At 42.6% G+C, this 27,586-nt stretch overlaps 1 protein-coding gene across 3 annotated transcripts in view; it reads left to right on the forward strand.

Annotated features, from left to right (window-relative positions):
* TMTC4 (transmembrane O-mannosyltransferase targeting cadherins 4) overlaps positions 1-27,586 on the forward strand; it is a 61,940-nt gene that overhangs the window by 16,685 nt on the left and 17,669 nt on the right. For all 3 annotated transcript variants that reach the window (XM_076009298.1, XM_076009296.1, XM_076009297.1), the window contains 6 exons: positions 13,185-13,285; positions 17,526-17,618; positions 17,847-18,011; positions 18,813-19,015; positions 20,694-20,865; positions 20,955-21,086. In XM_076009298.1, the coding sequence (XP_075865413.1) occupies positions 13,185-13,285; positions 17,526-17,618; positions 17,847-18,011; positions 18,813-19,015; positions 20,694-20,865; positions 20,955-21,086 (866 nt within the window). The remainder of the gene's footprint in view (positions 1-13,184; positions 13,286-17,525; positions 17,619-17,846; positions 18,012-18,812; positions 19,016-20,693; positions 20,866-20,954; positions 21,087-27,586) is intronic.

The following is a 27,586-nucleotide window of genomic DNA, read 5'->3' on the forward strand; positions in this document are numbered from 1 at the left end:
GGCCTCAGAATGTGACAGTGCTCATTCAGGGTGTGGTGACACTGAACCCCACCCCTTCTCTTGTTGTTATTTCATCATACCAAGGTAAAACCACCACTTCTTCCTGTGACACATGCGTTTTCCAATATGTCTGAGAGTTTGGGGACAACCGAATAGAATAGATTCGAGCACTGAGAATAGCGTTGGTAGCTTTTCTTCCTGAGACTGAAAGTTAACTTAGCAATAATTCACTTCATCTCTCTGTCTGGGGTAGGGGTCATGCCACCTCCGATGAATGTAAAACTCCCAAGAGACATGGGGTCCCCGGGATCGGGGCAGGTTGTACCCGAGTGGCCTGGTAGTGAGTTCGGCACCATGTGAACTCTTCCACATGGCCATTCCATGAGACCGTGAATTGCTGACGGGAGTGGGAGGGGATGGGAGGGGGTCGCTCCTACCACGCTGTTGTGGTCCTGCATGTAATGATGCTTTGTGTTCTAAAGTCAGCAGTTAAATCTGTCTGAATTTGCACATACCTAGGATGACAATTTATCAGCGGTCATATTTTTCCTGAAGGAAATTAAAAATTAAGATTTGTGACTTTTCTCTAAGACAGCTCTAAAGTTTCATAAAGTATCGTTTTATTAATTTTGACATATCTTCCCTTAAAGTAACTACTCCCTATTCTGAATGGATTTCAAAGACATCAGAAGGGATTTTTGAAGAGAGTATTAAATGTTGATAGATTTAACATGTGAGTTATATCATTTAGGGGATATAATAGGACTTCTCACTACTTCTAAAGATTGCTCTTGTGAAATAATGGAAAAACTATCATGAGACTGCAAATTTTTCTATTAAGTGAACTCATACATTTATTAGCCTCCTAGAATGGAGTATTCTCAGAGAATGGTGACAAACTGAAGACATTTTATGTTCTTTTACTAACTTTTTCTCTGTTCTAATTCATAAATTTGTATATTAATATTTATATAGTATATATGTATCTGGTTTTTAATTCATTTGTAAATTATAAAATTATTTCTAAGAGCCATTCATACAAAAGATAAATTTTTCAGAAAGTTTCTGGAAACTGATACCAAAGATAGAGAAGCTTAAATGTGTGGTAGTTCAATTAATTAATACTTTGATTCATGAAAAATAGGCAAAGTATATTTTAATATTGACATAAAATGTATTACCTGCAGGTAACAATGTGACCTTTCTTTTTTGGTCTAGTAACATTCTTTTAGCATTTATAGTATGTTTATTTTAGAATTGGAAAGAAATTATCAAGCGTTTAATGTTAAGTTTGTAAATGTTTTTGAGAAAGTTAACCTGGAAATATTTAGCATTACAAACCAATAGCAGTGGTAGATGTGGCTTCCGTGGAAACTCTTCTAAGACTGTGTATCAATAGCTTTTCATTTGGTTGAAGTTACTTGGAACAGTTAGACAAATGAATGGATTAGGAAGCCTTTGAAGAAAGCTTTTTGTTGACCTCTTGTCTGTGGGCCAGCCCATCTTCTTGGGATCTGTTCTCTTGTTAACTGGAACTCTCTTTGGGAAAAGGAAAGAGCAGGTTAAAATGGAGCCTCTGGAGTTGCCCCCAGGCTGATCTCTGGTCCTTTGCAGTCACCGACTGCTTGTTTAGTCTTCGGAAATACAAAGCCACAGTAGTTTGCATCTTACCCTCTTCCAGGGCTTAGGGTCAAGTTATTATTGGCCATGGATTTTGTGCCCTTTCTGTCCCCTAAAAGTGTCCACCTGCCTAGGCGGGTTAGAGATCATCACGGTTTTTTTTGGGGTGGGGGTTCAAGTGCGTTGTTTAAAACCCTCCTCCCTGCCGGGCGCTGTGGCTCACGCCTGTAATCCTAGCTCTTGGGAGGCCGAGGCGGGCGGATTGCTCAAGGTCAGGAGTTCAAAACCAGCCTGAGCAAGAGCGAGACCCTGTCTCTACTATAAATAGAAAGAAATTAATTGGCCAACTGATATATATATAAAAAAAAAAAAAATTAGCCGGGCATGGTGGCACATGCCTGTAGTCCCAGCTACTCGGGAGGCTGAGGCAGAAGGATCGCTTGAGCCCAGGAGTTTGAGGTTGCTGTGAGCTAGGCTGACGCCACGGCACTCACTCTAGCCTGGACAACAAAAGTGAGACTCTGTCTCAAAAAAAAAAAAAAAAAACCCTCCTCCCTCAAGCTGCATCACTGTCATTTTGAATTGGCTTTCATTGCTGTCTTCAGTTCCCAGTCGTGGTTTCCCATCACAGACTACCGACACAATGATCGGATCCTGCCTCCCAATTCCATCGCAGGCTGATGATGGCACACAGCAACCTGGATTCTTGAGAGAGGGCCCCAGGCTCACTGTCACTGGCTTTCTTGGGAGAGTCCCCTGAGCCCCGCATGTGAGCAGTTCTCCAGCCCTCCCCAGCAGGGTGCTGTGCCCTGAGCCCCAAACGCCGTGGCCTCAGGAACCTGGATGGGAAGCCCAGCCCCATCCACCTTGCTCCCCTCACCTTGCCAGCTGCTCTGTCCCCTCCTCACAACTCCCAAAGCCCCCTTTGTCTCGTCATCCCCAAAACTGGCACGATGAAGTCTGGTGGAGCCTTTCCTAGTCTCTTGACAGAGCTACTGTTTGCAGCAACTTTTCTGTGTTTCTGAGTTTCCATGCTCCTTTGTAAACATGCTGAGACTAGAATATGCTGCTTTGTTCATTGACGGCTCTTTGGAATAATCCTTAAATGTCATGTGAATGTTCAACTTTGTATATATAGGGTGCCTGAGAGTATTTTTTTAAGGGGAGCAGACTTTCTACAAACTAATAATGCCTTCACACAGAAGAAGCAGTACGAACCCTATATGCAGAAGTAATTCTAGTTAAGGTGTTCATGAAACACCACTGTCTCTGATTCTGTTCTAAAAGGACATAGAGGCTTATTGATTTTGGTCATTCATTTTATCACCAATAATTAAACTTTAAGGCTATTTTTTTCTTTTTCTTTTCTTTCTTTTCATTTTGTTTTAAAGATAGGGTTACACTCTGTTGCCCAGGCTAGAGTGCAGTGGCACTACCATAGCTCACTGCAACCTCTGACTCCTGGGTTCAAATGATCCTCCTGCCTCAGCCTCCCAAATATTATAGCTAGGACTCCAGGTATATGCCACCATGCCTGGCTAATTTTTTATTTATTTTATTTTATTTTATTTTATTTTATTTTATTTTTTAGAGATAGGGTCTCACTGTTTTGCCCAGGCTGGTCTCAAACTCCTGGCCTGAAGTGATCCTCCACCTCAGCCTCCCAAAGTGCTGGGATTACAGGTGTGAGCCACTGTGCCCAGCCTAAGGGTGTTTCTTATACCAGGCTCTGTGTCTGGTGCTGGGGACACAGACTAGAAGGTGAAGTCCATGTCCTTGAGAGATGTATAATCCAATGTGTTTTGATAAAATAAAGCTTCCATTATTTAGAGTACCCAAAGAGTGCAGTGTTCTGCTTCTTCACACTTCCCTGTTGCCTTATTCCCTCCTGTCCCCCTCACAACAGGGGTTCAGTAAGTATCACCTTCTTTTCATGCTGTGCCTATGAGAATGGGTGGCTGCAGCCTTTGTACTTCTGATTTCTTTCTTTTTCCTTCTACTAAATTTCCTCCAGTTCAGCAGAGCAGAGACCTTGATCCTAGTGGACATTCAGGTGTATATATTTTCATTTGGAGTTTGAGATTATCTTAAGAAATAATCACGTTTTTATGTTCCCCTATCTAGTCAGTGCAGATTATACAAAAAGCTGAAAGTTGTATTTATTGTCATTGCAGTAATGATTTCTTGTTCCAGTTCCCTGTGTTTATAAATGTTCAACAGAGAATCAAAACTCTTTTGTGGTAGCAGTTAAGTCCATTATTTATGGGGATACAAATAATAATGCTATTTAATGTTGAGAGTGACTTGGTCTTTGCACTTTCTGGATCTGAACATAAATTCAAAGAAAGGCCTAGCATCCGTTACACATAAATTTGAAGTTCAAGAAAGTCTTTTACAGAGGAACAGGTTTAATATTAAGGAAATAAAAAAATTAAGTACTCTGAAATTAATGATTCAACTAGTTAAAATTCTCTTTCAGAGGATGCATTTCCTTTTTGGTAACTGCATTAGCTTTCTTTATAGATGCAATGTCTGTATTATAAAACTTTGGACAATTTTTAACTGCCTGAGTCTATTGACTAGCAATTCTGTCCTAACCTCTGAAATCCTGGCATTTTCAGAAAGTAAAAAACATCTGCTCATATAACATTTCTGGGGCTTTGCCCTCTTTTTCTAGGGATGGGGGGGGCAGGTGGTGCTTAAATAGAATATTTCCAAGCAAGGTCTTTGAAACAGAATGCTTTTTTAAGAAGTAAATGTCCTAGGCCGGGTGCGGTGGCTCACGCATGTAATCCTAGCACTCTGGGAGGCCGAGGTGGGCGGATTGCTCGAGGTCAGGAGTTCGAAACCAGCCCGAGCAAGAGCAAGACTCTGTCTCTACTATAAATAAAAAAAGGAAATTAATTGGCCAACTAATATATATATATAAAAAAAAATTAGCCGGGCATGGTGGTGCATGCCTGTAGTCCCAGCTATTCAGGAGGCTGAGATAGCAGGATTGCTTGAGCCCAGGAGTTTGAGGTTGCTGTGAGCTAGGCTGACGCCACGGCACTCACTCCAGCCTGGGAAACAAAGCGAGACTCTGTCTCAAAAAAAAAAAAAAAAAAGAAGTAAATGTCCTTATAAAGGAAGCATACTTTTTCTTAAAAAAAGAAAATTACTAAGTCAGGTGAAGTCATTGGTACACTGGTTATTATTTCTGAATGCCCAAAACAAAAAGTATTATTCTTATGATGGGGCATCTTGTCAATATTTATGTCTGTCTTAAAGCCTGGTATTTCACATTGGAAATGGATCATCTCTATACCATAAAGCTTGCTAGAACAGCCAAAACTATTTTGTTTCTAAATTAATACCTTGAAATACTTGTTTTCCAGATGTCCAGACTAAGAAGATAAACTTAGTCTCATTTATAGTAGGGAGGAGAGAGTATTTCCAGAGGAGGGTGGATTTGCTATATGCCTAGAACAATATTTTAAGTTCTAAACTATTATTCATAATATCAAAGACAAGATCTCAAATCTCAGTTGTTTTTAAATCGTTAAACCTTATTTGCTGTATTGCTGTCCTTATGATAGTTCAGGCACTAACATAGGGTAACTTACTCTTGGGATAGATACCATTTCTTCATATTTTCATTCTGACTTAAGATATTTGTGAGGTTTTTTTTTGTTTTTTGTTTTACTTAGAATCATGCAATTTAAAAATTAGGGCAACTAATTGCCCAACTGTTCTTCATGTTGTAGAAGGCACTTGCTTTTAGATTCGGGTCTGTCGCTGACTGAATCCTGCCCGTGGTATTCACGTGTATTCTCTTTTCTCTGCTTTCACATTTCTTTGCTTCCTCCACTGCCTGGTTTTCCCAAAATGGACCCATATTTTAGAGTGGGAAGTCTGACTTCTTTCATTCTGCACGTGGAAGCACGGCCTGGTTGGTTCCGGCTTTTGGAACGTGAATCTGCTGCTCATTGTATTGCTCTGGCAGATAGCGAGTCGCGGCCACCTGTCGGGGTGGCGTGGTTCCCACACACTACATGACGTGCCAGTTTCAAGCGGCGGAGATGCCAGGCATAGAGTGGTGAAGAGGGGTAGCTTGTACAATGTGATGCTTTTTCTGAAAGGAGATCTTCCCACTGGAAAGGAGTGCCAAATCCGAGGCACAGGCTTCATTAAATTGATCACATCTGTTGGCACTTGTGGGTGTCAGCACTGACGAGTGTCTTTCTGTTACTGCAATTTTTTTTTTCTGTGCTCCCTTCCCTCTGTTGGCCTTTGCCTCCATTTACCTAAGTGATTGAATTATCTTAGATAATAGAGACATGTCCTGAAACAAGAAAAACATTGTCTAGGCAAATCTCTAACTGCTGACGTATGCTAATGCTGCATAATTATCCTAGAGCAAGTTGTCGTCTTACGAGAGAAAAGATGCAGCATGGTGTCTAAATGGCTTTTTCCATCCTCTCCTGGGTCATTGGTGCTTAAAATTTAGCAATTGGGTTGAAGATGAGGTGGAGAACTCCGGGTAAAAGTGACGTCCTGAGATGCTTACATAGAGCCGTGCACAAGTTAGAATTCCCTATCTTGGGAAGATTTTTCTGAATAAAGATATTTATAAAGCAACTGCGCTGGAGGCGACATCTGTCTCTCAGGATTTATTTTTACTGTTTTTAACAGTTACTTCTAAATTTAAAATGAAAATAATCCATTTCCCCCATACTTTTTTATATTCCTTATGTAATTTTTTAATTAATTTTTTTTTTTAAACATTCTCTTATGTGATGGAGATTCTTCCAGTATGAAGCGGTTTGAAGATTAAATTAAAAGTGTAAGGACTTGACTTCTGGCTGTATTTGTTCACACTAAGCAAATTATTAACTTTTGGGTATTAAGTTACATCTCTTAATTGCAAAAGAAATATGGTAATATAATAAGACTTCTGATGAATGTGGAAATAAGTGAAACTTTTTATTGATTTAGCAAATATTTATTGAGTACTCACTATATGTAAGGTTATCTGTCTTATTAAATTACTCAAACTTGCAAATAAAAGAATGGCTTGTATTTGTTACTATATAAGAACACAGCCACAAGAATACAAATTCATCTAGATTATGCTATTTATTGATAATTATGAGCATTACTCACCTTGACAAACCAAGGTTCAAAGTAAATCTTAATTTGGGGGATTCCATGAGTAAAACTATATTAGAGCAGGTTATATTACCAGAAGTCCACTAGCCTGGGCTACCTGAACTGTCAGAATTGGTTTCCCAGTCTAATTTGTAGGACGCCTTTTTTGTTCATGCGCAGGACGGAAAATATTTCATCAATGCTGTATAGGTTGGCTTTGGTTTATTATATACATACATACTACATATTTGTAAAGAGGACCTCTTTGATTTATATTAATTGGTTTAAAAATATTAGTTAAATTAAGCTCCCCAGTTTGGATTCTGGAAGACTCAAAGTATATATACACGCTTAGTCCTGTTACTCCTGATAAAATATTGAGTGGCTAATCTGGTAGGGACTGGAGAAGATAGAGTTAGATTTAAATAGGTAATCTCATTTCCTGTTTTTCAGATTTTCAAAGACAGAGTTTGAATACAAACATAGCAATGTGCAAATCATTTCATCTGTGAACTGTGTCTTTGATCATATGATCTAGAGTAGACACAGCCATGCAATAGAAATACAACAGGAGCTATACATGTAATTTTAAATTTTGTAGTAGCCACGTTATAAAAAGAAACATGTGAGATGAATTTTAATAATATATTTTATTTATCTCAAATATATCAAAAATATAATTTCAACGTATAATCAGTATGAAAATATCTGTATGAAATCGTTTACATTATTTCTTTCATACTAAGTCTTCAAAATTGAGAATGTATTTCTCACTTGTAGCACATCTTAATTGGGACTAGATACATGTCAAGTGTTCTTTAGCTATAATGGCTACTCAATTGGACAGTGGCAGGTCTAGAATGCAGTGCTCTGACCATGAAGCTGTTACTAGGTTTATAACTCTGACTGTTGAAATTTTGCCGTTAATCTGAAATTGCCACTGTTTTGAGAAGTGTATATTAAATAATCACTGAGACTGAAGAAACTTTTTCAGCAAAGAAACATTGCCTTCATCTTTCATATGTTTTCATCTTGGGTGTGTTTGAAGCAAAACCAGCAGTTTAAGGGAAAATTAAAGAATAGGACTCTTCCCTGAGAATTGCAGGAATAGATTTTAAGAGGTGGGGAGAGATAAATAAGGGTTTGAAAGGTGAAATCTTGGGTGAGACTAGGGAGAAGACTATGAATAAATCCAAAGGCTGGCTGCTGTATGTTACTTTTCTGTTTTCAATTATGTCTTTGATTTAGCCATCTAAGGAGAAAGCCATTTTAAATTTTAGATAAGTGGAACATGAGCCCATCATTTTCATATCTGTGCAGTAATTTAACTTTGTGTTAACGGAGTGCTTTCAAGAGCAGTCCTCTGGGCATTTTAATGGAGGAACTAGGAATTTTTTTCTTATCACAGGCCCCTGGTCCATGGGGGAAAAATTAGTCCGTGTTATAGTCAAGTAAAAATACAAGCTAATTCAGTTTTTCTAAGCAATTTTTCTAGGACTTTTGAAATTAAGAACGGGGAACTTTACATTGGGAAATCATGTTCTTTGAAAAGTACAAACCCACATCATGGGAGTAAGAGAAGCGTAAAAAATTAAATTCCAGTAGTAGGTTGGTGAGGTGGGCTCCAAGTGGGAGCTGCTTGGTTTGTGAACTGCTGAACCGAATTCTTGGTCAGCGTGGAAACAGCATCCTGGGGCCTGACCAGGCACGTTTCCTCCTGCTGGGCCTGGAGGGGCTAAGAGCTGGGAGGGGCAAGGGTGTCTTTTACCCTTTTATCTGTGGCTGAGACCCTGTGGTAATTCATGGGGTCACTTATAATTAAAGGCTTGTGTTTACATTTACTAGTAATAGGAGAAAATCCTGAAGGTGTTTTGACCCCAACTCAGGAAAATGTGTAATGGGGGGAGGGGCTACACGCACTGTCCCCAAGACCGAGTGGCCCCATGGCGGGAAGCTTGGACCCCTCCAGTGCCCTGGCTTGTGACATCGTGAGCTGAGATCACCCCAGTTTTACCAGCTGGATCCCTGTGAGCCCCTGCTAAACTGGTGGGGTCTTTTCCTAAAGGGAATTATAATCAATATGTTAGTTTTAGGGTTATTTTTGGCCATAGTTTTTTTTTTTTTTTTTTTGAGACATAGTCTCTCTTTGTTGTCCAGGCTAGAGTGAGTGCCGTGGCGTCAGCCTAGCTCACAGCAACCTCAAACTCCTGGGCTCCAGTGATCCTTCTGCCTCAGCCTCCCGAGTAGCTGGGACTACAGGCATGCGCCACTATGCCCGGCTAATTTTTTTTTATATATATATCAGTTGGCCAATTAATTTCTTTCTATTTATAGTAGAGACAGGGTCTCGCTCTTGCTCAGGCTGGTTTTGAACTCCTGACCTTGAGCAATCCGCCCGCCTCGGCCTCCCAAGAGCTAGGATTACAGGCGTGAGCCACAGCGCCCGGCCCCATAGTTTTTTTTTTAAGTTTTGGTGCCTACCAAATACTTGTCTGCACATGAGGGCTAGCAAATGACCAAATTGAGTAATAAGTTCCAATTAACATGTAAATGCTCAAATTGGAATTATGCTCAATTTAAACAGAGTTTTGTTGTGGCTCATGATTATGATCTTTTGGTGTTATATACATATAAAATTATTAATTTCTGCAAGTTAGACAATCCTTAGTTTGTGCGACGGATCTAATTACAGTAATATGTAATGGTTTTCATTATCGAGAACTTGACTTCCAGGCTCCGTGCGCCTGAGCAGCTTGGAGCAGCGGCGCTGCCCTAGGGCAGAGCTAAAATCTGAAGCGTAGGGAGGCAGGCTTGGGCTCGGCATGAGGACGAATGTTCTAACAACCCCAAGCTTTAAAAACGGAATAGACTGTGCTTTGAGCAGTTAATCCCCATCACTGAAGTTACTCAAGTCAAGGCCAGGTGGCCCCCTGCTGGAAGCATCTTGGAAAGGATTCCAGCATTTCCACCTCTGCAAGGGAGATTCATGCACAACCTCCAAGAAGAGCTATTAATACCTGTGGTTCTGTGGTTGTCAGGAGCTCACAGGTTCTTACGCCCCTCTTGGTAGATGCTAGATAGTCACTTCATTGACCGAACACGTGTTGCCTTTCCGGTCAGTCGGCACTGCTGATGCAGTCAGTCGCATTTTTAGTGGCTGCCACAAGCCAGGCGTGGTGCGGGAGATTTAGCTGTGAGCAGGCCGACTGCGAGGGTAATGCTCGCAGCCTTTAGGGAGCAGCGGAGTCCCCGGGAAAGCTTGTTAAAGGCTGGTTGCTGGTTCCCAGCCTCAGTTTCTGATTCAGCAGATCTGGCTGGGGCCTGAATCCGTGTTTCTAAACAGACCCGGGTGCAGGTCCGTGGACCACACGCAGAGTAGCGCTGGTATTGGTCAGTGGTTCTCAAGTGGGAGTGATTTCCTACTCCCCCCGCCCCCAACCTCTAGGTATGTTAGGCAATGTGTGACATATTTGGTTGTCACAGCTGAGGGCAGGGGTTAGGGGGAGAGGCTAGCTGTGCTGCTGAACATCCTAAGGGCAGCTCCCCTTCCCCACCAAAGAAGTAACTAGCCCAAAGGTGAGCAGTGTGGAAGGGCGGGGCCGGCCAGGGGCATTCTAGCCTAAGGGAGGGGTTAGGGCTAGAATGCAGTATAGACTCGGAGAAACTAGACAGGTGCCACTGGCTGATTTAGAGGGGCCTTTAAAGCCACTGTTTGAAAGCCACTGTTATCTGAAGGCAAAAGGAAGGATTTGAAAGACCTTAAAACAGGAATGTTCATTGTGTTTTATGAGACAAAGGGATCCCAGTTAATGAGGCTTTTTACTGCTGACCAGTTGCAAAAAGCCCTAAAATGCCTCCACTCTAATAGCCAAATAAACTTTTTGTAGAGTACCTATTCGGCTGTTTTGTACTTAAATCTGGAAATTTGAGATGCAGAGATTCCCCAAAAAAGCTGAAAAGGTTAGGAAATGTCAACCCTGGCCGTCCTTGCTGCCTGTGTTCCGAATGTCTCCTGTTACTGGAGCCTGTTTGTGAATGTGGAGGCTTGACCCCCAGACCCCCAGCCCCGGGCCCAACCTGCAGCCTGGTCCTGCAGGCAGTGCCAGCCGAGCACATCAGGAGTTAGCTAGTCCTGCCCATGGTTGAGAAGGTCTCAGCTGGGGACAGGCCTGCATCATCGTGACAAGAGTCTCAATCCGAACATAGAACATGGGAGGTTAAAGGCACCTCCCACCCACAGGCCAGACCCACTGGCTGTTGGCAGGACTCGAAGGCCTCCCTCCTGGGGCTTTGCTGATTCGTTCTTCAGTGTTCATGAGGCTTTTATTCAGGCTCTGCATGAAACACACGTGCCCACCCACATCGCCACGTGCTCGTTGGTCTCCTGAGCAAGCAGTTTCATGAGAACCAAGGTATATCTTTTACACTACATAATGTGTGTGGCACATTGTGTGACCAGGTCAGCCACCACCTGACTACTGCACCAAAGCCACATTGGAAATTCCGTCTCCCTCTAAGCTAATGGGGTTTGCCTGATTCGTGTGCAACAAACAGTCATTGAATGTTTTCTGTGGTCCAGGCACTATACCGGTGTTTAGGGGTTTTTCCTTTAAAAAAAAAATTTTTTTTTAGAGACAGGGTCTCACTGTGTTGCCCAGGATGATCTTAAACTCCTGACCTCAAGCAATCCTCCTGCTTTGTACTCCCAAAGTGCTGGGATTACAGGCATGAGCCACTGTGCCTGTCCTAAATGTTTGGTTTTTAGTGTGGTTTTTAATACATGTACATGGTTAAGAAAACTTAAAAGGTACCAAAGGTAACATAGTGAAAAGTAAGACTTCCTCCCTACTCTACCCCAATTTTTCCTCTTTGAACTTCTCCAAAACTGTAGTCAGTTTCTTGTGTATTTTCCAAAGATATGTTTTGCAAGTTTACATATATAAGCATATTTACATATTTTTTAACACAAATGGCCAAGTATTCCTATATAATTTTTTCCTCTCAGATATATCCTGAAGTAAGTTATATTGCCCCTTTCCATGTTACAGATGAGGTCATTGAGACTGTGAGTGTGAGTAACTCGTTCAATGTCACATAGCAAGTAGCAGAGCTGGAATTCAGACCAGGGTTTCTGGCAAGCTAACGATTGGATCCTCCAAGCAGATTCACATTTGCCCCAATCAAATCGATGTCTTTTGAAATTGTTTGTTTAAGGCCAGGCGTGGTGGCTCACGCTTGTAATCCAGCACTTTGGGAAGCCGAGGCGGGCAGATCGCTCAAGATCAGGAGCTCGAGACCAGCCTGAGCAAGAGCAAGACCCCGTCTCTACTAAAAATAGAAAGAAATTCATTGGACAACTAAAAATATATAGAAAAAATTAGCCAGGCATGGTGGCGCATGCCTGTAGTCCTAACTACTTGGGAGGCTGAGACAATAGGATCGCTTGAGTCCAGGAGTTTGAGCTTGCTATGAGCTAGGCTGATGCCACAGCACTCTAGCCCGGGCAACAGAGTGAGACTGTCTCAAAAAAAAATTGTTTATTTAGATGAGGGGTGAGGACTTCACAAAGGAGGAAGAGCTGAGTAGTCCTTGTGGCCTTCTCTCTCCTCCCTGGAAGTTCAGCTCTGGCCCCCAGATTGCATGCACCATCCACCACAACAGTGTACAGCCAGAGCCTGCCTGCTCAGAAGGCCGTTTAGGGACAGGTGGTGGTTACTCTTGCTCCTGCCCACTTCAGCTTCTTATGGTGTTCGCATGTCTGGTGATGCTTTGTCTTCCTGTTGATACTCGGGTCCCCATGCAGATTGGCAGCTCAGCCATTACCTGTCCCGGGTGCAGGGTAGGTGCGAGCGCCAGGTGCATTCTTTGGTAGAGGTCGGAGCTGTTCCCCACTGGGAGCAGAGCAGACCCGTCCTCAGCCACCTGGTGTTCCAGGAGCCTGCGCTCTTGTCCTAGGCGTGGCAGAGATGCTCGGAGCTGCACAGGCACTCCCAGCTCCTCCCATGATGACAGCAGCAGCGACCGTTGGGGTCATCTTGCAACCAGATGGATTGTGCGCAGTCTCACTGGGAGTTCTCAGCGTGACTTGTCAGAATGATCTAGTAGGTGATTGGCAGGTTGGGAAGAAGGTACTCGCCCCATGGGGACTCTGGCCAGAGGTATCTTTGTGGCTGAGGCTCCATGACAATGCCTCCCAAAGGCTCTGGGCACCTGCTCGGGAGAGCCTGGAGAGGGGACATCCCTACCATTTAGAGGGTGTTGTCTAACCAGAAAGCAGAAATGCACACTCGCCTACACAAAGCACCATCTGAAGACCAAACCCTGCTTTTAAATTGCGGTAATTTAAGGTGCATGCATAGAGTTTTAGTTCCTGATGCTAAGGAGACTGAGCTGCATTGTATGACTTTGGACTTATCATTTCTCTTAATTGGCAGGTAACAAGGAGGGAACGCATTCTTCCACCTTCTGGGTGCTGCTGAGTATCCTCCTGGGAGCGGTGGCCATGCTGTGCAAAGAGCAAGGGATCACCGTGCTGGTGAGAGCCAGGGCGAGGGCAGGGCCCACTCTCCGTCTGCGTCCTTCCCCCTCTGCTAGGACATCCTGGGCTAGCCCTGCCTCTGTGACCTCCTCTACTTCTCCGCCTGAGGTCATAGACCTTTCTAGATAAATGACTAAAGTCAAAATTCTGGCATTTCAGATGGAAAATTGACTGCCTTCCTTGACGATCATTAGCAACTGGTGGGAAGTGGTGAATGAGAATTTCTTACAGAGCTGTGATAGTCCTCTCAGGAAGCCCTGTAGTGAAAGAGAAAAGAATGGTTTGAGTTTTCTGGGATGGTCTTACATATTTCAGCAGCATAGGTATAGCAGAGGACTGACCCCATCAGTGTTGTTGATCCTGGATTTGGAAAGGGCAGTGGGTGGTCCAGAGATGGAGGAACGTGGGTCTGCCCCCATTCAGAGTACACATACCCTCTCTCTTCTCGCCACTCCCTCATCCTTCAAACTTGCCTATGGTCACAGTTAATCGCCACCCAAGTGAGAATTCAACCAGCACTAGAACCAAAGTGTTTCATGCTCACAAATGTTTGACATGAAATTAAAAGATTACTAGTCTAGTATTTAAAGAAGAATATATGATAATACCTATGTTTCAAGTGGGACTTGTTTTCAAAGGGCTCTTCTTAAGCCAGATGTGCCTTATAGCCATGTATTTTAACTCTGAGCCTTGAAATCTCTTTATACATGATATAGAGTATGCATCATACTATCTTGGTTGTATTCAAATGTGTTTTAGAGTCCATTTTGCTTAGAAAATGTTAAAGACCCAGATGTATAGCTTCAGAAGAAAAATTCAATCTAGTTCATATTTTAAGTTCTATTTCAGTCTTTAACCCTTTGCACTCACTTGCTTTTTTTTTTTTTGATTCCTTTATTCTCCTCGGGATTTAATTTTTTAAATACCCCAGATTTTACAAAGTGTGGCAGTAGAATAAAAAACTGGAGTTTCTTTTCATACAAACTTATTTATTTGGATTTTTTTATATTTCAAATTATTGATACATTCAAAGAGTAATTTTAATATCTATAATTTTTGCTAACCATGTCGAATCACACTCGACATCCGAGTGCAGAGGGTTAAAACCAAGCTTCCCAACATTTTTTTTTACTATTATTTTTTTAGATATAATTTACATACAAAAATGCTCCCAGAATAAAGGTATATATGGTTTTAAGGTGGCCAAATATGCACACCTGTGTAACCACTGCTCCAGTCAAGACATTGTAGGGGAAGCAACACTTTAGCTCTATCCTGTAGGGGGTTTTTTTTGGCTGGGTTTGAAAACTAAAATGACGTAAGACATACTGACAAGAGAAAAGCATCCAAATGCGTGTAATACACGTTTTACATGACTTGGGAGCCCTCGTGAAGAAATGAAGACCCAACGAAGTGGCAAAACCTACATGCTTTTATCTCAGGTTGGACAAAGATGCAATTACAGAAAAGTAAAGTCTGCGAGGAAGCTAAAAGAAGATAAGAATTATTTAGACAAGATCTGTTTGTACAGAATCCTCTCAGTCTCGACTTCCCCGCCGTGGTGACACTTTCACTCTGTAGTGATCTTCATTTTTTTCATTTGTGTCTGCCACCCCCTTTTAGGCTCTAGTCCCATGAGGGAAGGGACCACCACGGCTGTCTGTTTTGGGACTCCTGGGGTAAACCCATACTCATATAGTAAATTCTCACTAAGTCTTCCTTGAATGGGAGAGAATCAGTCTGTGAAAGAACACAGTCATTCAATGTTTTGTGACCGCCTGGCATAGACACCAATGAGTCCGGCAGGTGTTGAGTGTACCTAGTTCTCTCGGAGAGGACTGTACCCGCTTCCACGGGCAAAGAGGGAGAGGAGGCTCTCTGCAGCGTACGGTGGTGCACTTCCTACACCTGGTCAGAATAGAGGCTAGGATTGAGGCCCCAGCAAGGGAGGGGTGTTAAAATCCACTTTCCTTTTCCTCCGTTCCAGCCAGTTTTCTGCTTTACATTATTAGTGGAAATTTTAGAAATTCGGCATGTGAGCAGAGGTAGAGAAATGGAAAGCAAAGGTATGGGATTTGAAACACCGTATAGAAATCCCTTATGAAAGAGAAAGCAGTCAAAGATATTTGGGGGGGTGACACAAGTCAAGACAAAGATGAGTGGTTTTATTAGGCTCTCATCTATTAAGATTAAGCTAGCAAGGAGATGGTATAGGAAGAGTTGCTGTGAAGAGATACTTGAATTTCATGAGTTACTTTCTAAAAGTTTGCTCTAAACCAGTGTTTCTCAACCTTGGCACTACTGACATATTAGACCAGGTAATTCTTTCTTGTGGGGGGCTGTTCTATGCATTGTAGGATGTTCACCAGCGCCCCTGGCCCCAGCCTACTGCATGCCAGTAGCCATCCCTTCAGTTGGGACAACCCAAAGTGTCTCCAGACATTGCCAGACATCTCCTGGGGCATGAAATAGCCTGTTGAGCACCACTGCTCTGAAACCTTACCCTGATGGGAATGTGGCTTGGAGACCCACGGCTCAGCACCATCTGGGAGCTTAGTGGCAATTCAGGATCTCAGATGCCCCCGCCCCAGGCCTCCTGAGTCAGAATCCCCATTAACAGGGCCCTTGGGTGACTCTTGTATACATTCATGTTTTGGTAGCACAAAAGAATTGGGTGGAATTTACATGAATACAGGCAATGGTGAGATGCAGCTGTTTTCAAAAATGTGATTAAAATGTGGACATTTTGATGATGTGTTTAAATGGGAAGGGGGAGGGAGTGCCAGTCTTGCATTTGGCTCAGTTCTCGTGACCAGATAGATGACTCTGTCACCCCTTGGTGTCTGTCCTACATCTCGCAGAAAACAAACAGTGTGAGAAGACAGCTGTAGCTTAACAGGGAGCTTTTTGCCTTGTAGAAAATGGCTTTCAACCAGGCAGAAATGGTCTTCGGTGACCCTCTAAGATCATGTATCACATGGGTGAATAAAATCAGGATTCTTTGAAATGATTAACCCAGCACTGGCCCGTGTACTGGGTAATTAGTGGCTCCCAGCATTTATGGGAGAGGGTTAAGTAGGGATGTCATCCTTGCTCTGAAAACCACAATTACCACTGACTTCTGATGATTTATGATCTTTTTTACCACCAAGCAGATCATGTTAAAGACCCGAGTCATTTAGGGGAAGTTTTAACTGTATACACTGAGTATATTGAGACCCCTTTATCCAGATTGGGTAGGGAGTTCTGCTAGATGACTTGCCTGTAGCAGCAACATTTATAGGGTAGAGAATAGAATCCAAGGCTTGTCTCTCCGTCAGCCTGTAACTATAGGTGTAATAGCTGCAAAAGCAGCCTTTACCTGCTAGAATGAAACTGTCATGTTGGAGGTGGCTGTTCCCCACGCAGCAGGCCCAGGCTGGCTGGGGTCTGGCTACCATCAGTGTGTAGTTTCCAAAGTCGCCCTGGGTGTTTCCATCCCAGCCAGCTGGAGGAGGAAACCAAGTAGTGGGCTGTGCCCAGGCTTTATAAGCAAACCTCTCCAACGGTGCATATCACTTCTCCTTCACATGCCGGAGGCCAGAACTCAGCCATGTGACCTCATTCAGCTGCAGGGGATGCTGGGAGATGTGGCCTAGCTGTGTGCCCAGCGGGAAGAGAAAACCACTAGACAACTAGGACTCTGTGCCCAAGAGACCTCCAGAGTTCCATCAGATGATTATGTGTGTTCTACGCCTCCTTATGCTAAACGTGCCCAGATCAGTCAGCATTTGAGGTTTACTCGTGAGGCTGGGAACTCCAGGGTGATGGCCCCTGTATCTTCCAGCATAATTACTGCCTAGGCAACCACTCTGTTTTATGAACTAAAGGACTGTTTTATAACTACAAAAAAAAGGGGTGAGAGAGGGACCTCTGGGGAACTCTTCCTGGGAGCCCAAACTTTCTAGCAATCCCAAATTATATAGTACTCTATATGCAGACTGCATGAATCATTACTGTCTGGGACTTACTAGCTAATTAATATGATATATTAATTAATATGATATATTATGAGCTAATTTCATAGAAACATAGGGTTGTTGTTTGGTTTTGTTTTTTTCTAAGAGCTGAAGAGGTCTCTGATTATCTAATGCATTGCATCCCTTGTCTAGATTCAGTAATAAAATTGTAGAGTGTGATTGCTGCTTAATCAGGGTTAGGCTCTGCCATCATCGATTGTCTTGCTTTGCCTCCTTAGGGTTTGAATGCGGTATTTGACATCTTGGTGATAGGCAAATTCAATGTTCTGGAAATTGTCCAGAAGGTATTACATAAGGACAAGTCATTAGAGGTGAGTATTTACTTTTGTCTCCAGCCCAGACATGGAAAATGTCAAGTACCAGCTGATTGAAAATGCCATTTTCAAAGTACTTCTTGTGAATTTGAATGCTAAAATCAACAGTGTTCCAAAGCATGGTGTCAGAGTAGTTCAGGCAGAATCGCTGCACATTTGTACCTGGCTTGGCCTCACTTTTATTTGAATGTCTGCATCATCAGTGGCTTTGGGCTGTCCTTGCAGAATGTTGGCCTGCTCAGGAATGGGGGCCTCCTCCTCCGAATGACCCTCCTCACCGCTGGAGGGGCCGGGATGCTCTACGTGCGTTGGAAAATCATGGGCACGGGCCCGCCGGCCTTCACGGAGGTGGACAACCCGGCCTCCTTTGCCGACAGCGTGTGGGTCAGGGTGAGTCCTCGGCCTGTTCCCCTTTGGATTGTTTTCTTTCCCCACGAGATTCCCAGATCCTTCATCCCTCCCCCTCCTCCTCTTACCCCTCACCACACCCACAAAGTCCCTAGTAAATGGGGTGCCTCACGTTTGTTTGCTATGGCTAAGGATATTCTAAGACGAAAGCAGGGTTTATTCGGCAGTCAGGAGGGTGCACTGTAAGCTCCTTGTGTCTCCTCTTTAACGAGAAGTAAAGCCTGTGGTTCCTCCTTACTTCCGAGCCCTCGCCAGTCTTGTTAACACGCTCCCTAACCCCGCAGCCGGGTTGAGAGCAAACGTGATGGCCTTGCTGGTATCTTTAGAAGTCTAACAGTTATTCTTTTCGGTTTACCTTTTTGCTAAAGGCAAGAGTGTCAAGCCGCAAATTCTTAGCCGTGCATTTTGTAGAGACCAAAATCAAGAGAAGAACCATAGCAACCTGTTCTATGTCGTTAGGCACATAGGTGACCCGCAGGCCTTAGATTTCCTGCGTCACGGGCTTCAGGCAGGACTAAAGCATTGGGTCCTAGTTTGGCCAGAAGGATAACACATGCGTTGCCTCATCGGATGGCTTTGCTTTATTTTTATGTATTAAAATCCAAATGCCTTCGATAAATTACAGACTATAGTCCCGTGCCTAATACACAAGTTGGTAGCATTCTATTTTATGCAACTGCTTAGAAGTATGTGAATGCCTAAAAAATGAAGTTAGGGGATATATGTATATATGTTTTTTTGAGTTCAGTATCAAATAAATGTTTGTTTTCCTTTGACTGACAGGCCATAAACTATAATTACTACTATTCATTGAATGCCTGGCTGCTGCTGTGTCCCTGGTGGCTGTGTTTTGATTGGTCAATGGGCTGTATCCCCCTCATTAAGTCCGTCAGCGACTGCAGGGTAATTGCACTCACAGCGCTCTGGCTCTGCCTAATTGGCCTAATCTGCCAGGCCCTGTGCTCCGAGGACAGCCACAAGAGAAGGTAAGAGAGGCAGCGCTGAATTCTAACTCCCACACGGGGTGAGTCAGAAGCATTTTGCGAATCCAGCACGGATGCTTTTAATGATTTTGTGGAAGTCGCGTCGAAGGCCGTTTGTTTCAAATGCATATTTGAGGCTGGGATGAGTTCCATCCATTCGGAGTCCACCGCCAGCCTCCGGGAACGGGGAGCGAAGTTGGAAGAGGGGGTACGGATGACTGCTTTGTCCCCGCCTCCGTCCCCGTGAAGTAGCATTTTGAGATCCTTTTCGCTGTAGGTGGTAAAGAGTAATTTATGGTCAGAACGGAGGGTGTAATTGATGTGTGTTGTGCCCATTATTCCACAATTCTCCCTCAAAAAGCCCCCGTGAATGCTATCGTGAGGCCTTCTGTTGTTGTCGGGTACAGAATAAACTGCCGCCCCAAAGAGACTATTCTTTCTCAACAGAAAAAAATAAAAAAGTTATTGAGAAAATAATTGGGAAAAACAAATGTGCTTCGTGAAAAAGAAAACTGTTTTAAGATGATTTCCTTTAAGCATAAGTGCTTGTGGAATTAAATTAGTAATTTCTCAAAATCAATTCAATTTTAAGTTTACCTGTGTCTCAAATTGGTCGGCAATTCTAAAGAGCAACAAACTTTAGTCCCAGTTCACTTATACATGTGAAATAGGGTTTTTATTTTTTAAGACTGCAGGCACAGGGTCCAGGAAGGGGCCGCTGAATATGACCTAGCTTCTTATCAATTCACTCTCTTACGTTGTCACATGGGACATTGGAAATGACCGGCTAGTTTGGGAAGCATTTCAGGGCTCAGGTTTTTTTCTGCTTGACTGAAATTTGTGGAGATGTAGTAACCAAAAATGATACTAGATTATTTCAGTTTGTTATAAAGTTTAAACTACTGAAGTGTTATTATTCCTGTTGTTTTAGGGGAATTTTTTTCCCCCACGACAGCTACATTGAGTAGTTTTTCCATGAAAATCTAGTTGAGACCAGTGTCCACTGAACTATTTAATACCTAAATGGTTTGAGACATACTTAGGAGTAGGTGAATTAATAAGGCCTCACAGATGTAATCATTCTGACTTTATCCATAGGAGTTGTGTGACGTGTAAGTTTAACCCTTACTTAGGCTTGATGGTAAGTGCCTGAGTAACCTTTTTTATGTGTTATCCCCATACTCTCAGGCTAAACCCTGACATTTTTTACTGATAATGATACCTTTTCTCAATTGACGTCATGAAAAATAAAAAAAGTCTTTATCATCAATGTTGAATAGGACATTTTTCTTTCTTTCTTTTTTTTTTTTTTGAGACAGAGTCTTACTCTGTTGCCCGGGCTAGAGTGCCACGGCATCAGCCTAGCTCACAGCAACCTCAAACTCCTGGGTTCAGGCAATCCTCCTGCCTCAGCCTCCTGAGTAGCTGGGACTACAGGCATGCGCCACCATGCCCGGCTAATTTTTTCTATTTATTTTTAGTTGACCAATTAATTTCTATTTTTAGTAGAGACGGGGTCTCGCTCTTACTCAGGCTGGTCTAGAACTCCTGACCTTGAACGATCCTCCCGCCTCGGCCTCCCAGAGTGCTAGGATTACAGGCGTGAGCCACTGCGCCCGGCCAGACGTTTTTCTTGAGAAATGTGAAATAGCCATTTATTTACATATTTTTCATTTTCCAGGATCCTTACACTGGGCCTGGGATTTCTCATCATCCCGTTTCTTCCTGCAAGCAACCTGTTCTTCCGCGTGGGCTTTGTGGTTGCAGAGCGAGTCCTCTACCTCCCCAGTGTTGGGTACTGCGTGCTGCTAACTTTTGGATTTGGAGCCCTGAGCAAACATACCAAGAAAAAGGTATCAACCGAGACTGGTGGTGCCACCTATGACCAAAACGGCTGGATACATCTCACTAATGATATTTACCATGTCTCTCTATTCTTAAGAAACTAATCGCTACCGTCGTACTGGGGATTTTATCCGTAAACACGCTGAGATGCGTGATTCGCAGCGGCGAGTGGCGGAGCGAAGAACAGCTTTTTAGAAGTGCCCTGTCTGTGTGTCCCCTCAATGCTAAGGTACCTTGGCTGCCAGATTTCCTTTTAAAAGACTTTATTAGGAAATGTTTTAAGTTCTTCAGCTGAATAGAAACGTTTACCGTCATAGAGAATCTAGTGTGAGATCATGACCAGATGCTTGGGTTTTTCTTTGTTGCGAGTTTTTTTTTTAATGGTTTTGATAAGATTCATTAAAATTCTACTTAGCCAAAATAATTTAAAAGAAATCACTAAAAGCAGATAATGTCAGTGAAACAGATTACCTAAGCAAGGTCTTACTCATCTTCCAGGTGATCTAATCTCACCCTTTGAAGTGGTGTCAGGGGAGGTGATGTCATATTTGGAGGCCGGGCTGGGCAAGGCACAAATTCTGATATTTAGAGCACACTTTTCAAAATGCATCCTTTGGCAGTAGCATTAAGTAGCCTCCTCTAAGCTGTAATTTGAAGGTGGCAATACCTGCAAATGGGCAATAATTTTGTTCAGGAAGCTTAAATTATGCTGAGTTCTGCACAGTAGTACATGTTCATATCACTTTTGAGTTCTCTGTGATTCCTTTTGTCAGATTAGGAAAACAAATGTATATACAGTCATGTACCTCATAACAATGTGTCCTTCACCAACAGACTACATACAGTAGTGGTCCTGTAACATTACCATGCCATGTTTTTTACTGTATCTTTCTGTATTTAGATACACAAATGCCATTGTGTCACAGTTGCCTACAGTATTGCGTACAGGTACATGCTACACAGATCTGTAGCCTAGGAGCAATAGGCCATTGCCATACAGCCTCGGTGTATAGGTAGGCTGTACCATCTAGGTTTGTGTAAGTGCACTCTGTAATGTTTGCATAAGGATGAAATCACCTAAGGACATATCTCTCAAAACATCCCTGTCACTGTGAAGTGACATATGACTGTACTTTAAAATTGGCAATGTTGGATATATACTTACAAAATAGGTGCGATGCGCACCACCTGGGGGTAGGACACGCTTGCTGTTTTCGTAAGGCGGGGGGCAGGGGGAGGAATGGCAGGGGCAATATATGTAACCTTAACAATATTTGTACCCCCATAATATGATAAAAGGAAAAAAAAATTGGCAATGTTGGCTGGGCCTGGCGCTCTGGTAGGCCAAGGTGGGCGGAGAGCTCAAGATCAGAAGTTCAGAACCAGCCTGAGCAAGAGCTAGACTCCGTCTCTACTATAAGTAGAAAGAAATTAATTAGCCAACTAAAAATACATAGAAAACATTAGCCGGGCATAGTGGCGCATGCCTGTAGTCCCAGCTACTGGGGAGGCTGAGACAGAAGGATTGCTTGAGCCCAGGAGTTTGAGGTTGCTGTGAACTAGGCTGATGCCACGGCACTCACTCTAGCCTGGGCAACAGAGTGAGACTCTGTCTCAAAAAAAAGTTTAAAAATAAAAATAAAATAGGCAATGTTTTTTGTTGAAGCAGTCTGTTAGGAATTTATTTCACTTGTATTCTTGATGAATCCCAAGCTCTTTACTTAACCAGCCGTGCTTCTTTGGGTGAAACTAAACCTTTTTGAACTTTCACGCCCCTTTCTGTAAGAAGGGAGTGATACCCATATGCTGGGTTTGCTGTTAGGGCTGAATGAACTAAAATGCTCTGATGCCGGGGCTAGCACATAGTAGGTGCTCAAAAACTGTTAGCTTTTGTAGGCTCATTTTAGTTTTAGTTTTGTGTTAAATGACAGGATGGGAATGCTGTTTGCTCAAGATGGGGGGGGGGCTTGGTTAGGTTAGAAAAATTTTCTGTTAGTACAGATTATCATTAAATAATGATTTATTCTATCTTATATCATCAGAATTAGAGCTGCCTAGGATGCTTAAATGTAATCCTCCTGGGTGGGAGGGCTCTCTGCATTCTGGCTCATTTTCTACATTCTGTATTTAAGGGAAAGCAATCATTTCAGGCAAAATTATATAAATAACACTAAAGAATTGTAGGCAGTTTATTGTGACCTTGAAGTGATAAATAGTGTATAAAAGGTGCTGACTCCTTGTTTGTCTTTTTCTTGGATTAAGACATCTTGTTAATATTTTACAGTTAAAAGACTTAGATAATAGGAGTGAATTACTTTGAGCTTTTATCTTTAATTTGATTTGCTGACTTATCAATGTATTTTATGCTGCCAAAAATAAATTGCCTGTGATTTAATTTCATAAACTTTAATAGATTTGCTTTATTTTTCCTTTACTGTTTGAATAGCAGTAATTACCCCTTCTATTTATATAGTTCCTTACCACAAGGAACTCAGATTCCTTTATAGAGGCTCTATAATTAATCTCCATTATCCTCTCACTAAGGTTTTAGAGAGAGAGGGTATTATTTTTTTTTATTTTTGCAGGTGGGAGAAACTGAGGCATAGAAAGATTAAACTGGCATTCTCTAGGTTAGCAATTTAGGTGGCTGGGTAGCTGGTATGGTGCTGTGCCCTGTTTCTAATAAATGAAGGGGGATGGGAAATACATGACATCTGAGCCCGAAAGTCTGCACAAACAGTGATTTCATACATTATAGGCTCGTACATGTGGGCATGCACACGGTTACTAGGAGAGAATGTGTGTGTGGTTTTCTCTTTTTAAGAAATACATACATGACCTCATCTTCAAAACAGACACAGTGGTAATAATCCAAGAACTTTTTTCAGTGATAAGCAAGGTAGAGGTTTTCTGTTGTTTTTTTTTTTTAGTTTTCTGTTATAAATTGAGGTTTCATAAAATTGTCTTTACTTTTTTATTGAAAACAGCTAAGTGGATTTTAGGGAAGATATCTCATTTAGGAAGATGCTGGTTTTCTTCAATTTCTTACAGGGAATACATTTTCTATATTGGTTTCCTTTGATATTCATTGAATAGTAAGGGAGCAATTGGCAACTGGCTCTAGTTTAGGGCCAGATTTATAAACTAAGATTTTTTTTTTTTTTGAAAGATTGCAATATCTACATAGGTAGTGTTAGTGCTTGGTCTGCATTTATATTACTCACGGTGCTTTGCATATGGTAGGCACTCAGTATTAGTTATTGAATTGAGCCAAATGGAAATTGGATTCACTGAGCCTACTGTGGATGAGATATCAGGTATCTAATTATGTATACAGTCATTTTCAGTTTTTAAGGCTTAATAGTATATTGCCCTTGATACCAACTCTGTGATACAACTCTGAATTCTTTTAATAATAAAAAGGATAATACATCACAATGAGGTATTTTCTTAAGGAATGACCCAGGATGAGATGTAGGATTTTTATGTGTTTAAAACATGTTAAATTTAACATCAAATGTTGGTTACAAATATCCTTATTTGTAACAAATTGGTTTAGCACTGGCTTTAAAAGTGGCTTTCGTTACCGATGCTCTTATTTCATTTGCATTTACATATTACTAGGTTGCAATGGATGCTTTTATCTTTGGCTTCTCCTGTGCTAGTTCATTGCCTCAGCAAATGAATCACAAATGCTGGAGGGAGAGTTGTAGAGTAAACAGGCTTTTTCAATCTTCTATATTCCAAGGAAACAAAAATCACTTAGTCTCTAAACATTATTTTAAGTGACCTGTTTGTGAGGTTTTTGTTCTGTTTTACAATCTTGGCAGCTATTTTTGTATTCAAAGAATTCCCTCCATATAACCCTTAGGATAAAGCTGGCCTCTGAGTAAACCCGTTTACCAGTTCTTAATTATGGGCTGCCTTCTAGGGCAGTATCAGATTTTTAACTAGTTCTATTTAAGTAGCAGCAGTCTGAATTTCCAGAGTCCCCTGTGATCTTCTGGTCTCTGGCATTCTGAGTGTCTAACAGAACACTGTCTCTACTGCAGAGGGCAGTTGAACTCTTTGTCTGGGCTTTTTATTGAGAAAGCAGAATTTGCCCGGAACAAAGGAAAGCAGCAGGAGCATGGGGTGGAAGAGACAGGAGTCATGTTGAAGTCAGAGTAGAAGCTGTATTTGTATTCGGGGGACCACAAGGACATCGCTGGCAGGTTGGATTGTCCAGCGTTGGGTTCTTTTGTGCATGGGACGGGAGGTGAAGTCACACTTCCACGCTGGGTTGGGGGAGGCACAAATTCTAACCAATTCAGAGCACACTTTTTCTCGACGTGCACTCTGGCGGTAGTGTTAACAAAGCCTCCTCCAAGCTACCATTTAAGGATGAAAATACCTATGAATGGACAATAATTTGGTTCAGGAAGTTTAAATTATACTGTGTGGTGTGCAGTAGTACACATTTACATCACCTGCCATTTCTCTGCTTGTGATGCCTTTCATCGGAGTGGGTAAACATGAATGTGTATACTGTTAAATTGGCAGTTTAAAAAAAAAATCTGTGTTACATATGTGCTTAATAATGTCACACTGCTCCACACCCTTCCAGAAATACAAGTGTTTTTGGGGAAATGCTTTAACTGTAGGTAAAGATTGATAAGGCAAGATGTGGTTCAATTTTCAGAGGTCGTTTTGAAGCAGTGTCCAGGCATAATGTTACTTGAATGTGTTTAAACCATTATTGTATTTCAAGATTTATTAGTCTGCTTGGGCTGCCACAAAAAAAGGGCCACAGACGTTTATTTCCTCACAGTTCTGAGAGCTGGAAGACCAAGATCAAGGTAACGGCAGGTTGGTTTCTTCTGAGGCCTCTCTCCTTGGCTTGTGGGCGGCCACCTTCTCCCTGTGTTGTCACGTAACTTTTCCCCGTGTGTAGACATCCCTGGTTTCTCTCTGTGTGTGCAAATCTCCTCTTCGTGTAAAGACACCAGCCAGGCTGGGTTGGGGCCCACTCATATGCCTCATTTTATCTCTTTAAAGACCCTGTCTCCAAATAAATGCATATTCTGGGGCAGCAGGGATTTGACATATGAACTTTGGGGGACAATCACACGTAACAGGAAGCATTAATTTACTTTAAGAAAAAAAGCTGATGGTACAAATGAGTGGGTCTGGAAATTGCCTTGAGCAGTCGGCCCGTCTTCACCCAGCGTACGTAACTGGTGGGTGTGATCTAGTAGAAAGAAACTCGGGCGCCAGACCCCGGGTTCAGATCCGGCATCACAGCCTTGGATGAGACGCTTTAACGACGCAGGAGCAGTTGATCAACTCACAGGGGAGAGTCGAAGCAGCCACCTCGCAGGGCTGTGGTGAGGAGAAGAGGCCACACGAGCACAGTGCCAGCCCAGCTGATGGCTACACTCAGCATGTGCCAGCTGCTGGCGTCACTATTGTTGGTAGTAGTCACACTTCATACTCCTAATTGAATACATTTCTGTAGTGTCTTCTCCTCTGGGATTGCTACTGGTCTTCATAGCACATGGTCCCCAAAGGAGCTTTTGAACATCATAACTACTTTTGACAGCAGTCCTCATGAGTCTGCATTCTTGCTGCCCTGGGCTTAGTTCGGGCCCCCACTCCCTTCCTTGTAATTTATTCTGTGTCTAGTTGAGAAAATGCTGTGCGTTGGCCTCCTGGTGCCCTTGTTCCAATGTCTGCAGCTGGGAGTCCTGTTCACTTTGTCTACTTTACCACTCTCTGCAGTGATTAAAATGCTCTGTCTCCTCATTCTCTCTTTCTCCTTTTAGTGAAGGTGAAATTCCCATAACATAAAATTAACCATTTTAGTTCCTAAAAAAATTCAAAACAGAATTATCACATGATCCAACAATTCCATTTCTGGGTGGGTACCCCAAAGAATTGAAAAACAGAGACTCAAAGAGATATTTGAACACCCGTGTTCATTTCATAGCAGCACTATTCCCAATAGCTAAAAAGCAGAAGCACCCCAAGTGTCTATTCGGAGATGAACGGATGAATAGAATGTGGTGTATTCATACAAGGGGATATTACTCAGCTGTAAAAAAGAAGGAAATTCTGACACAAGTAACACAAATGGGCAAATACTGCACAATTTCACTTGATGAGAGGTCCCTAGGGGAGTCAGATTCATACAGATAGAATGTGGAATGGTCGTTGCCAGGAGGCAGGGGAGGGGAGGATGGGAGTTGTTGTTGAATGCGTACAGAGTTGCAGTTTTGCAAAACGAAGAGTCCCACAGATGGATGGTGGCGATAGACTTCCAGAGTGTCCTCATTCCTGTCCTCCAACAAGCCCAGTCACCCATCACTTATCCATCCTGTTCCGAATGTTGGAAACCTTGCACTCATTCTTGGCTCCCTTCCCCCTCTCCTATCAGTACGTCACCAACTTCTGTGCTTTTCACTTCCTTGATGTCCCTCAAATCCCTCTAGCACTTCACCATCACCTCAGTTCATTCTGTTGTCCTCTGTCCCCGGCACTGCAGCCACAGCCTCTCCCTGGACCCCAACGTCTGCTTCTCTGCACTCGTATCTCTGATTTGTTCCACAGGAACACGAATCTGAGTAGGTCACCCTGCCACCCTCCCACCCCTGGCTTTCTGGTTGTGAGTTGAATTGTGCTTCCCAAAAGATGTGCTCAATTCCTAACCCTGGGACTGTGTATACAACCTTATTTGGGAACGGGGCTGTT

Source organism: Microcebus murinus, chromosome 13, assembly GCF_040939455.1.
Source record: "Microcebus murinus isolate Inina chromosome 13, M.murinus_Inina_mat1.0, whole genome shotgun sequence".
Classification (NCBI taxonomy): domain Eukaryota; kingdom Metazoa; phylum Chordata; class Mammalia; order Primates; family Cheirogaleidae; genus Microcebus; species Microcebus murinus.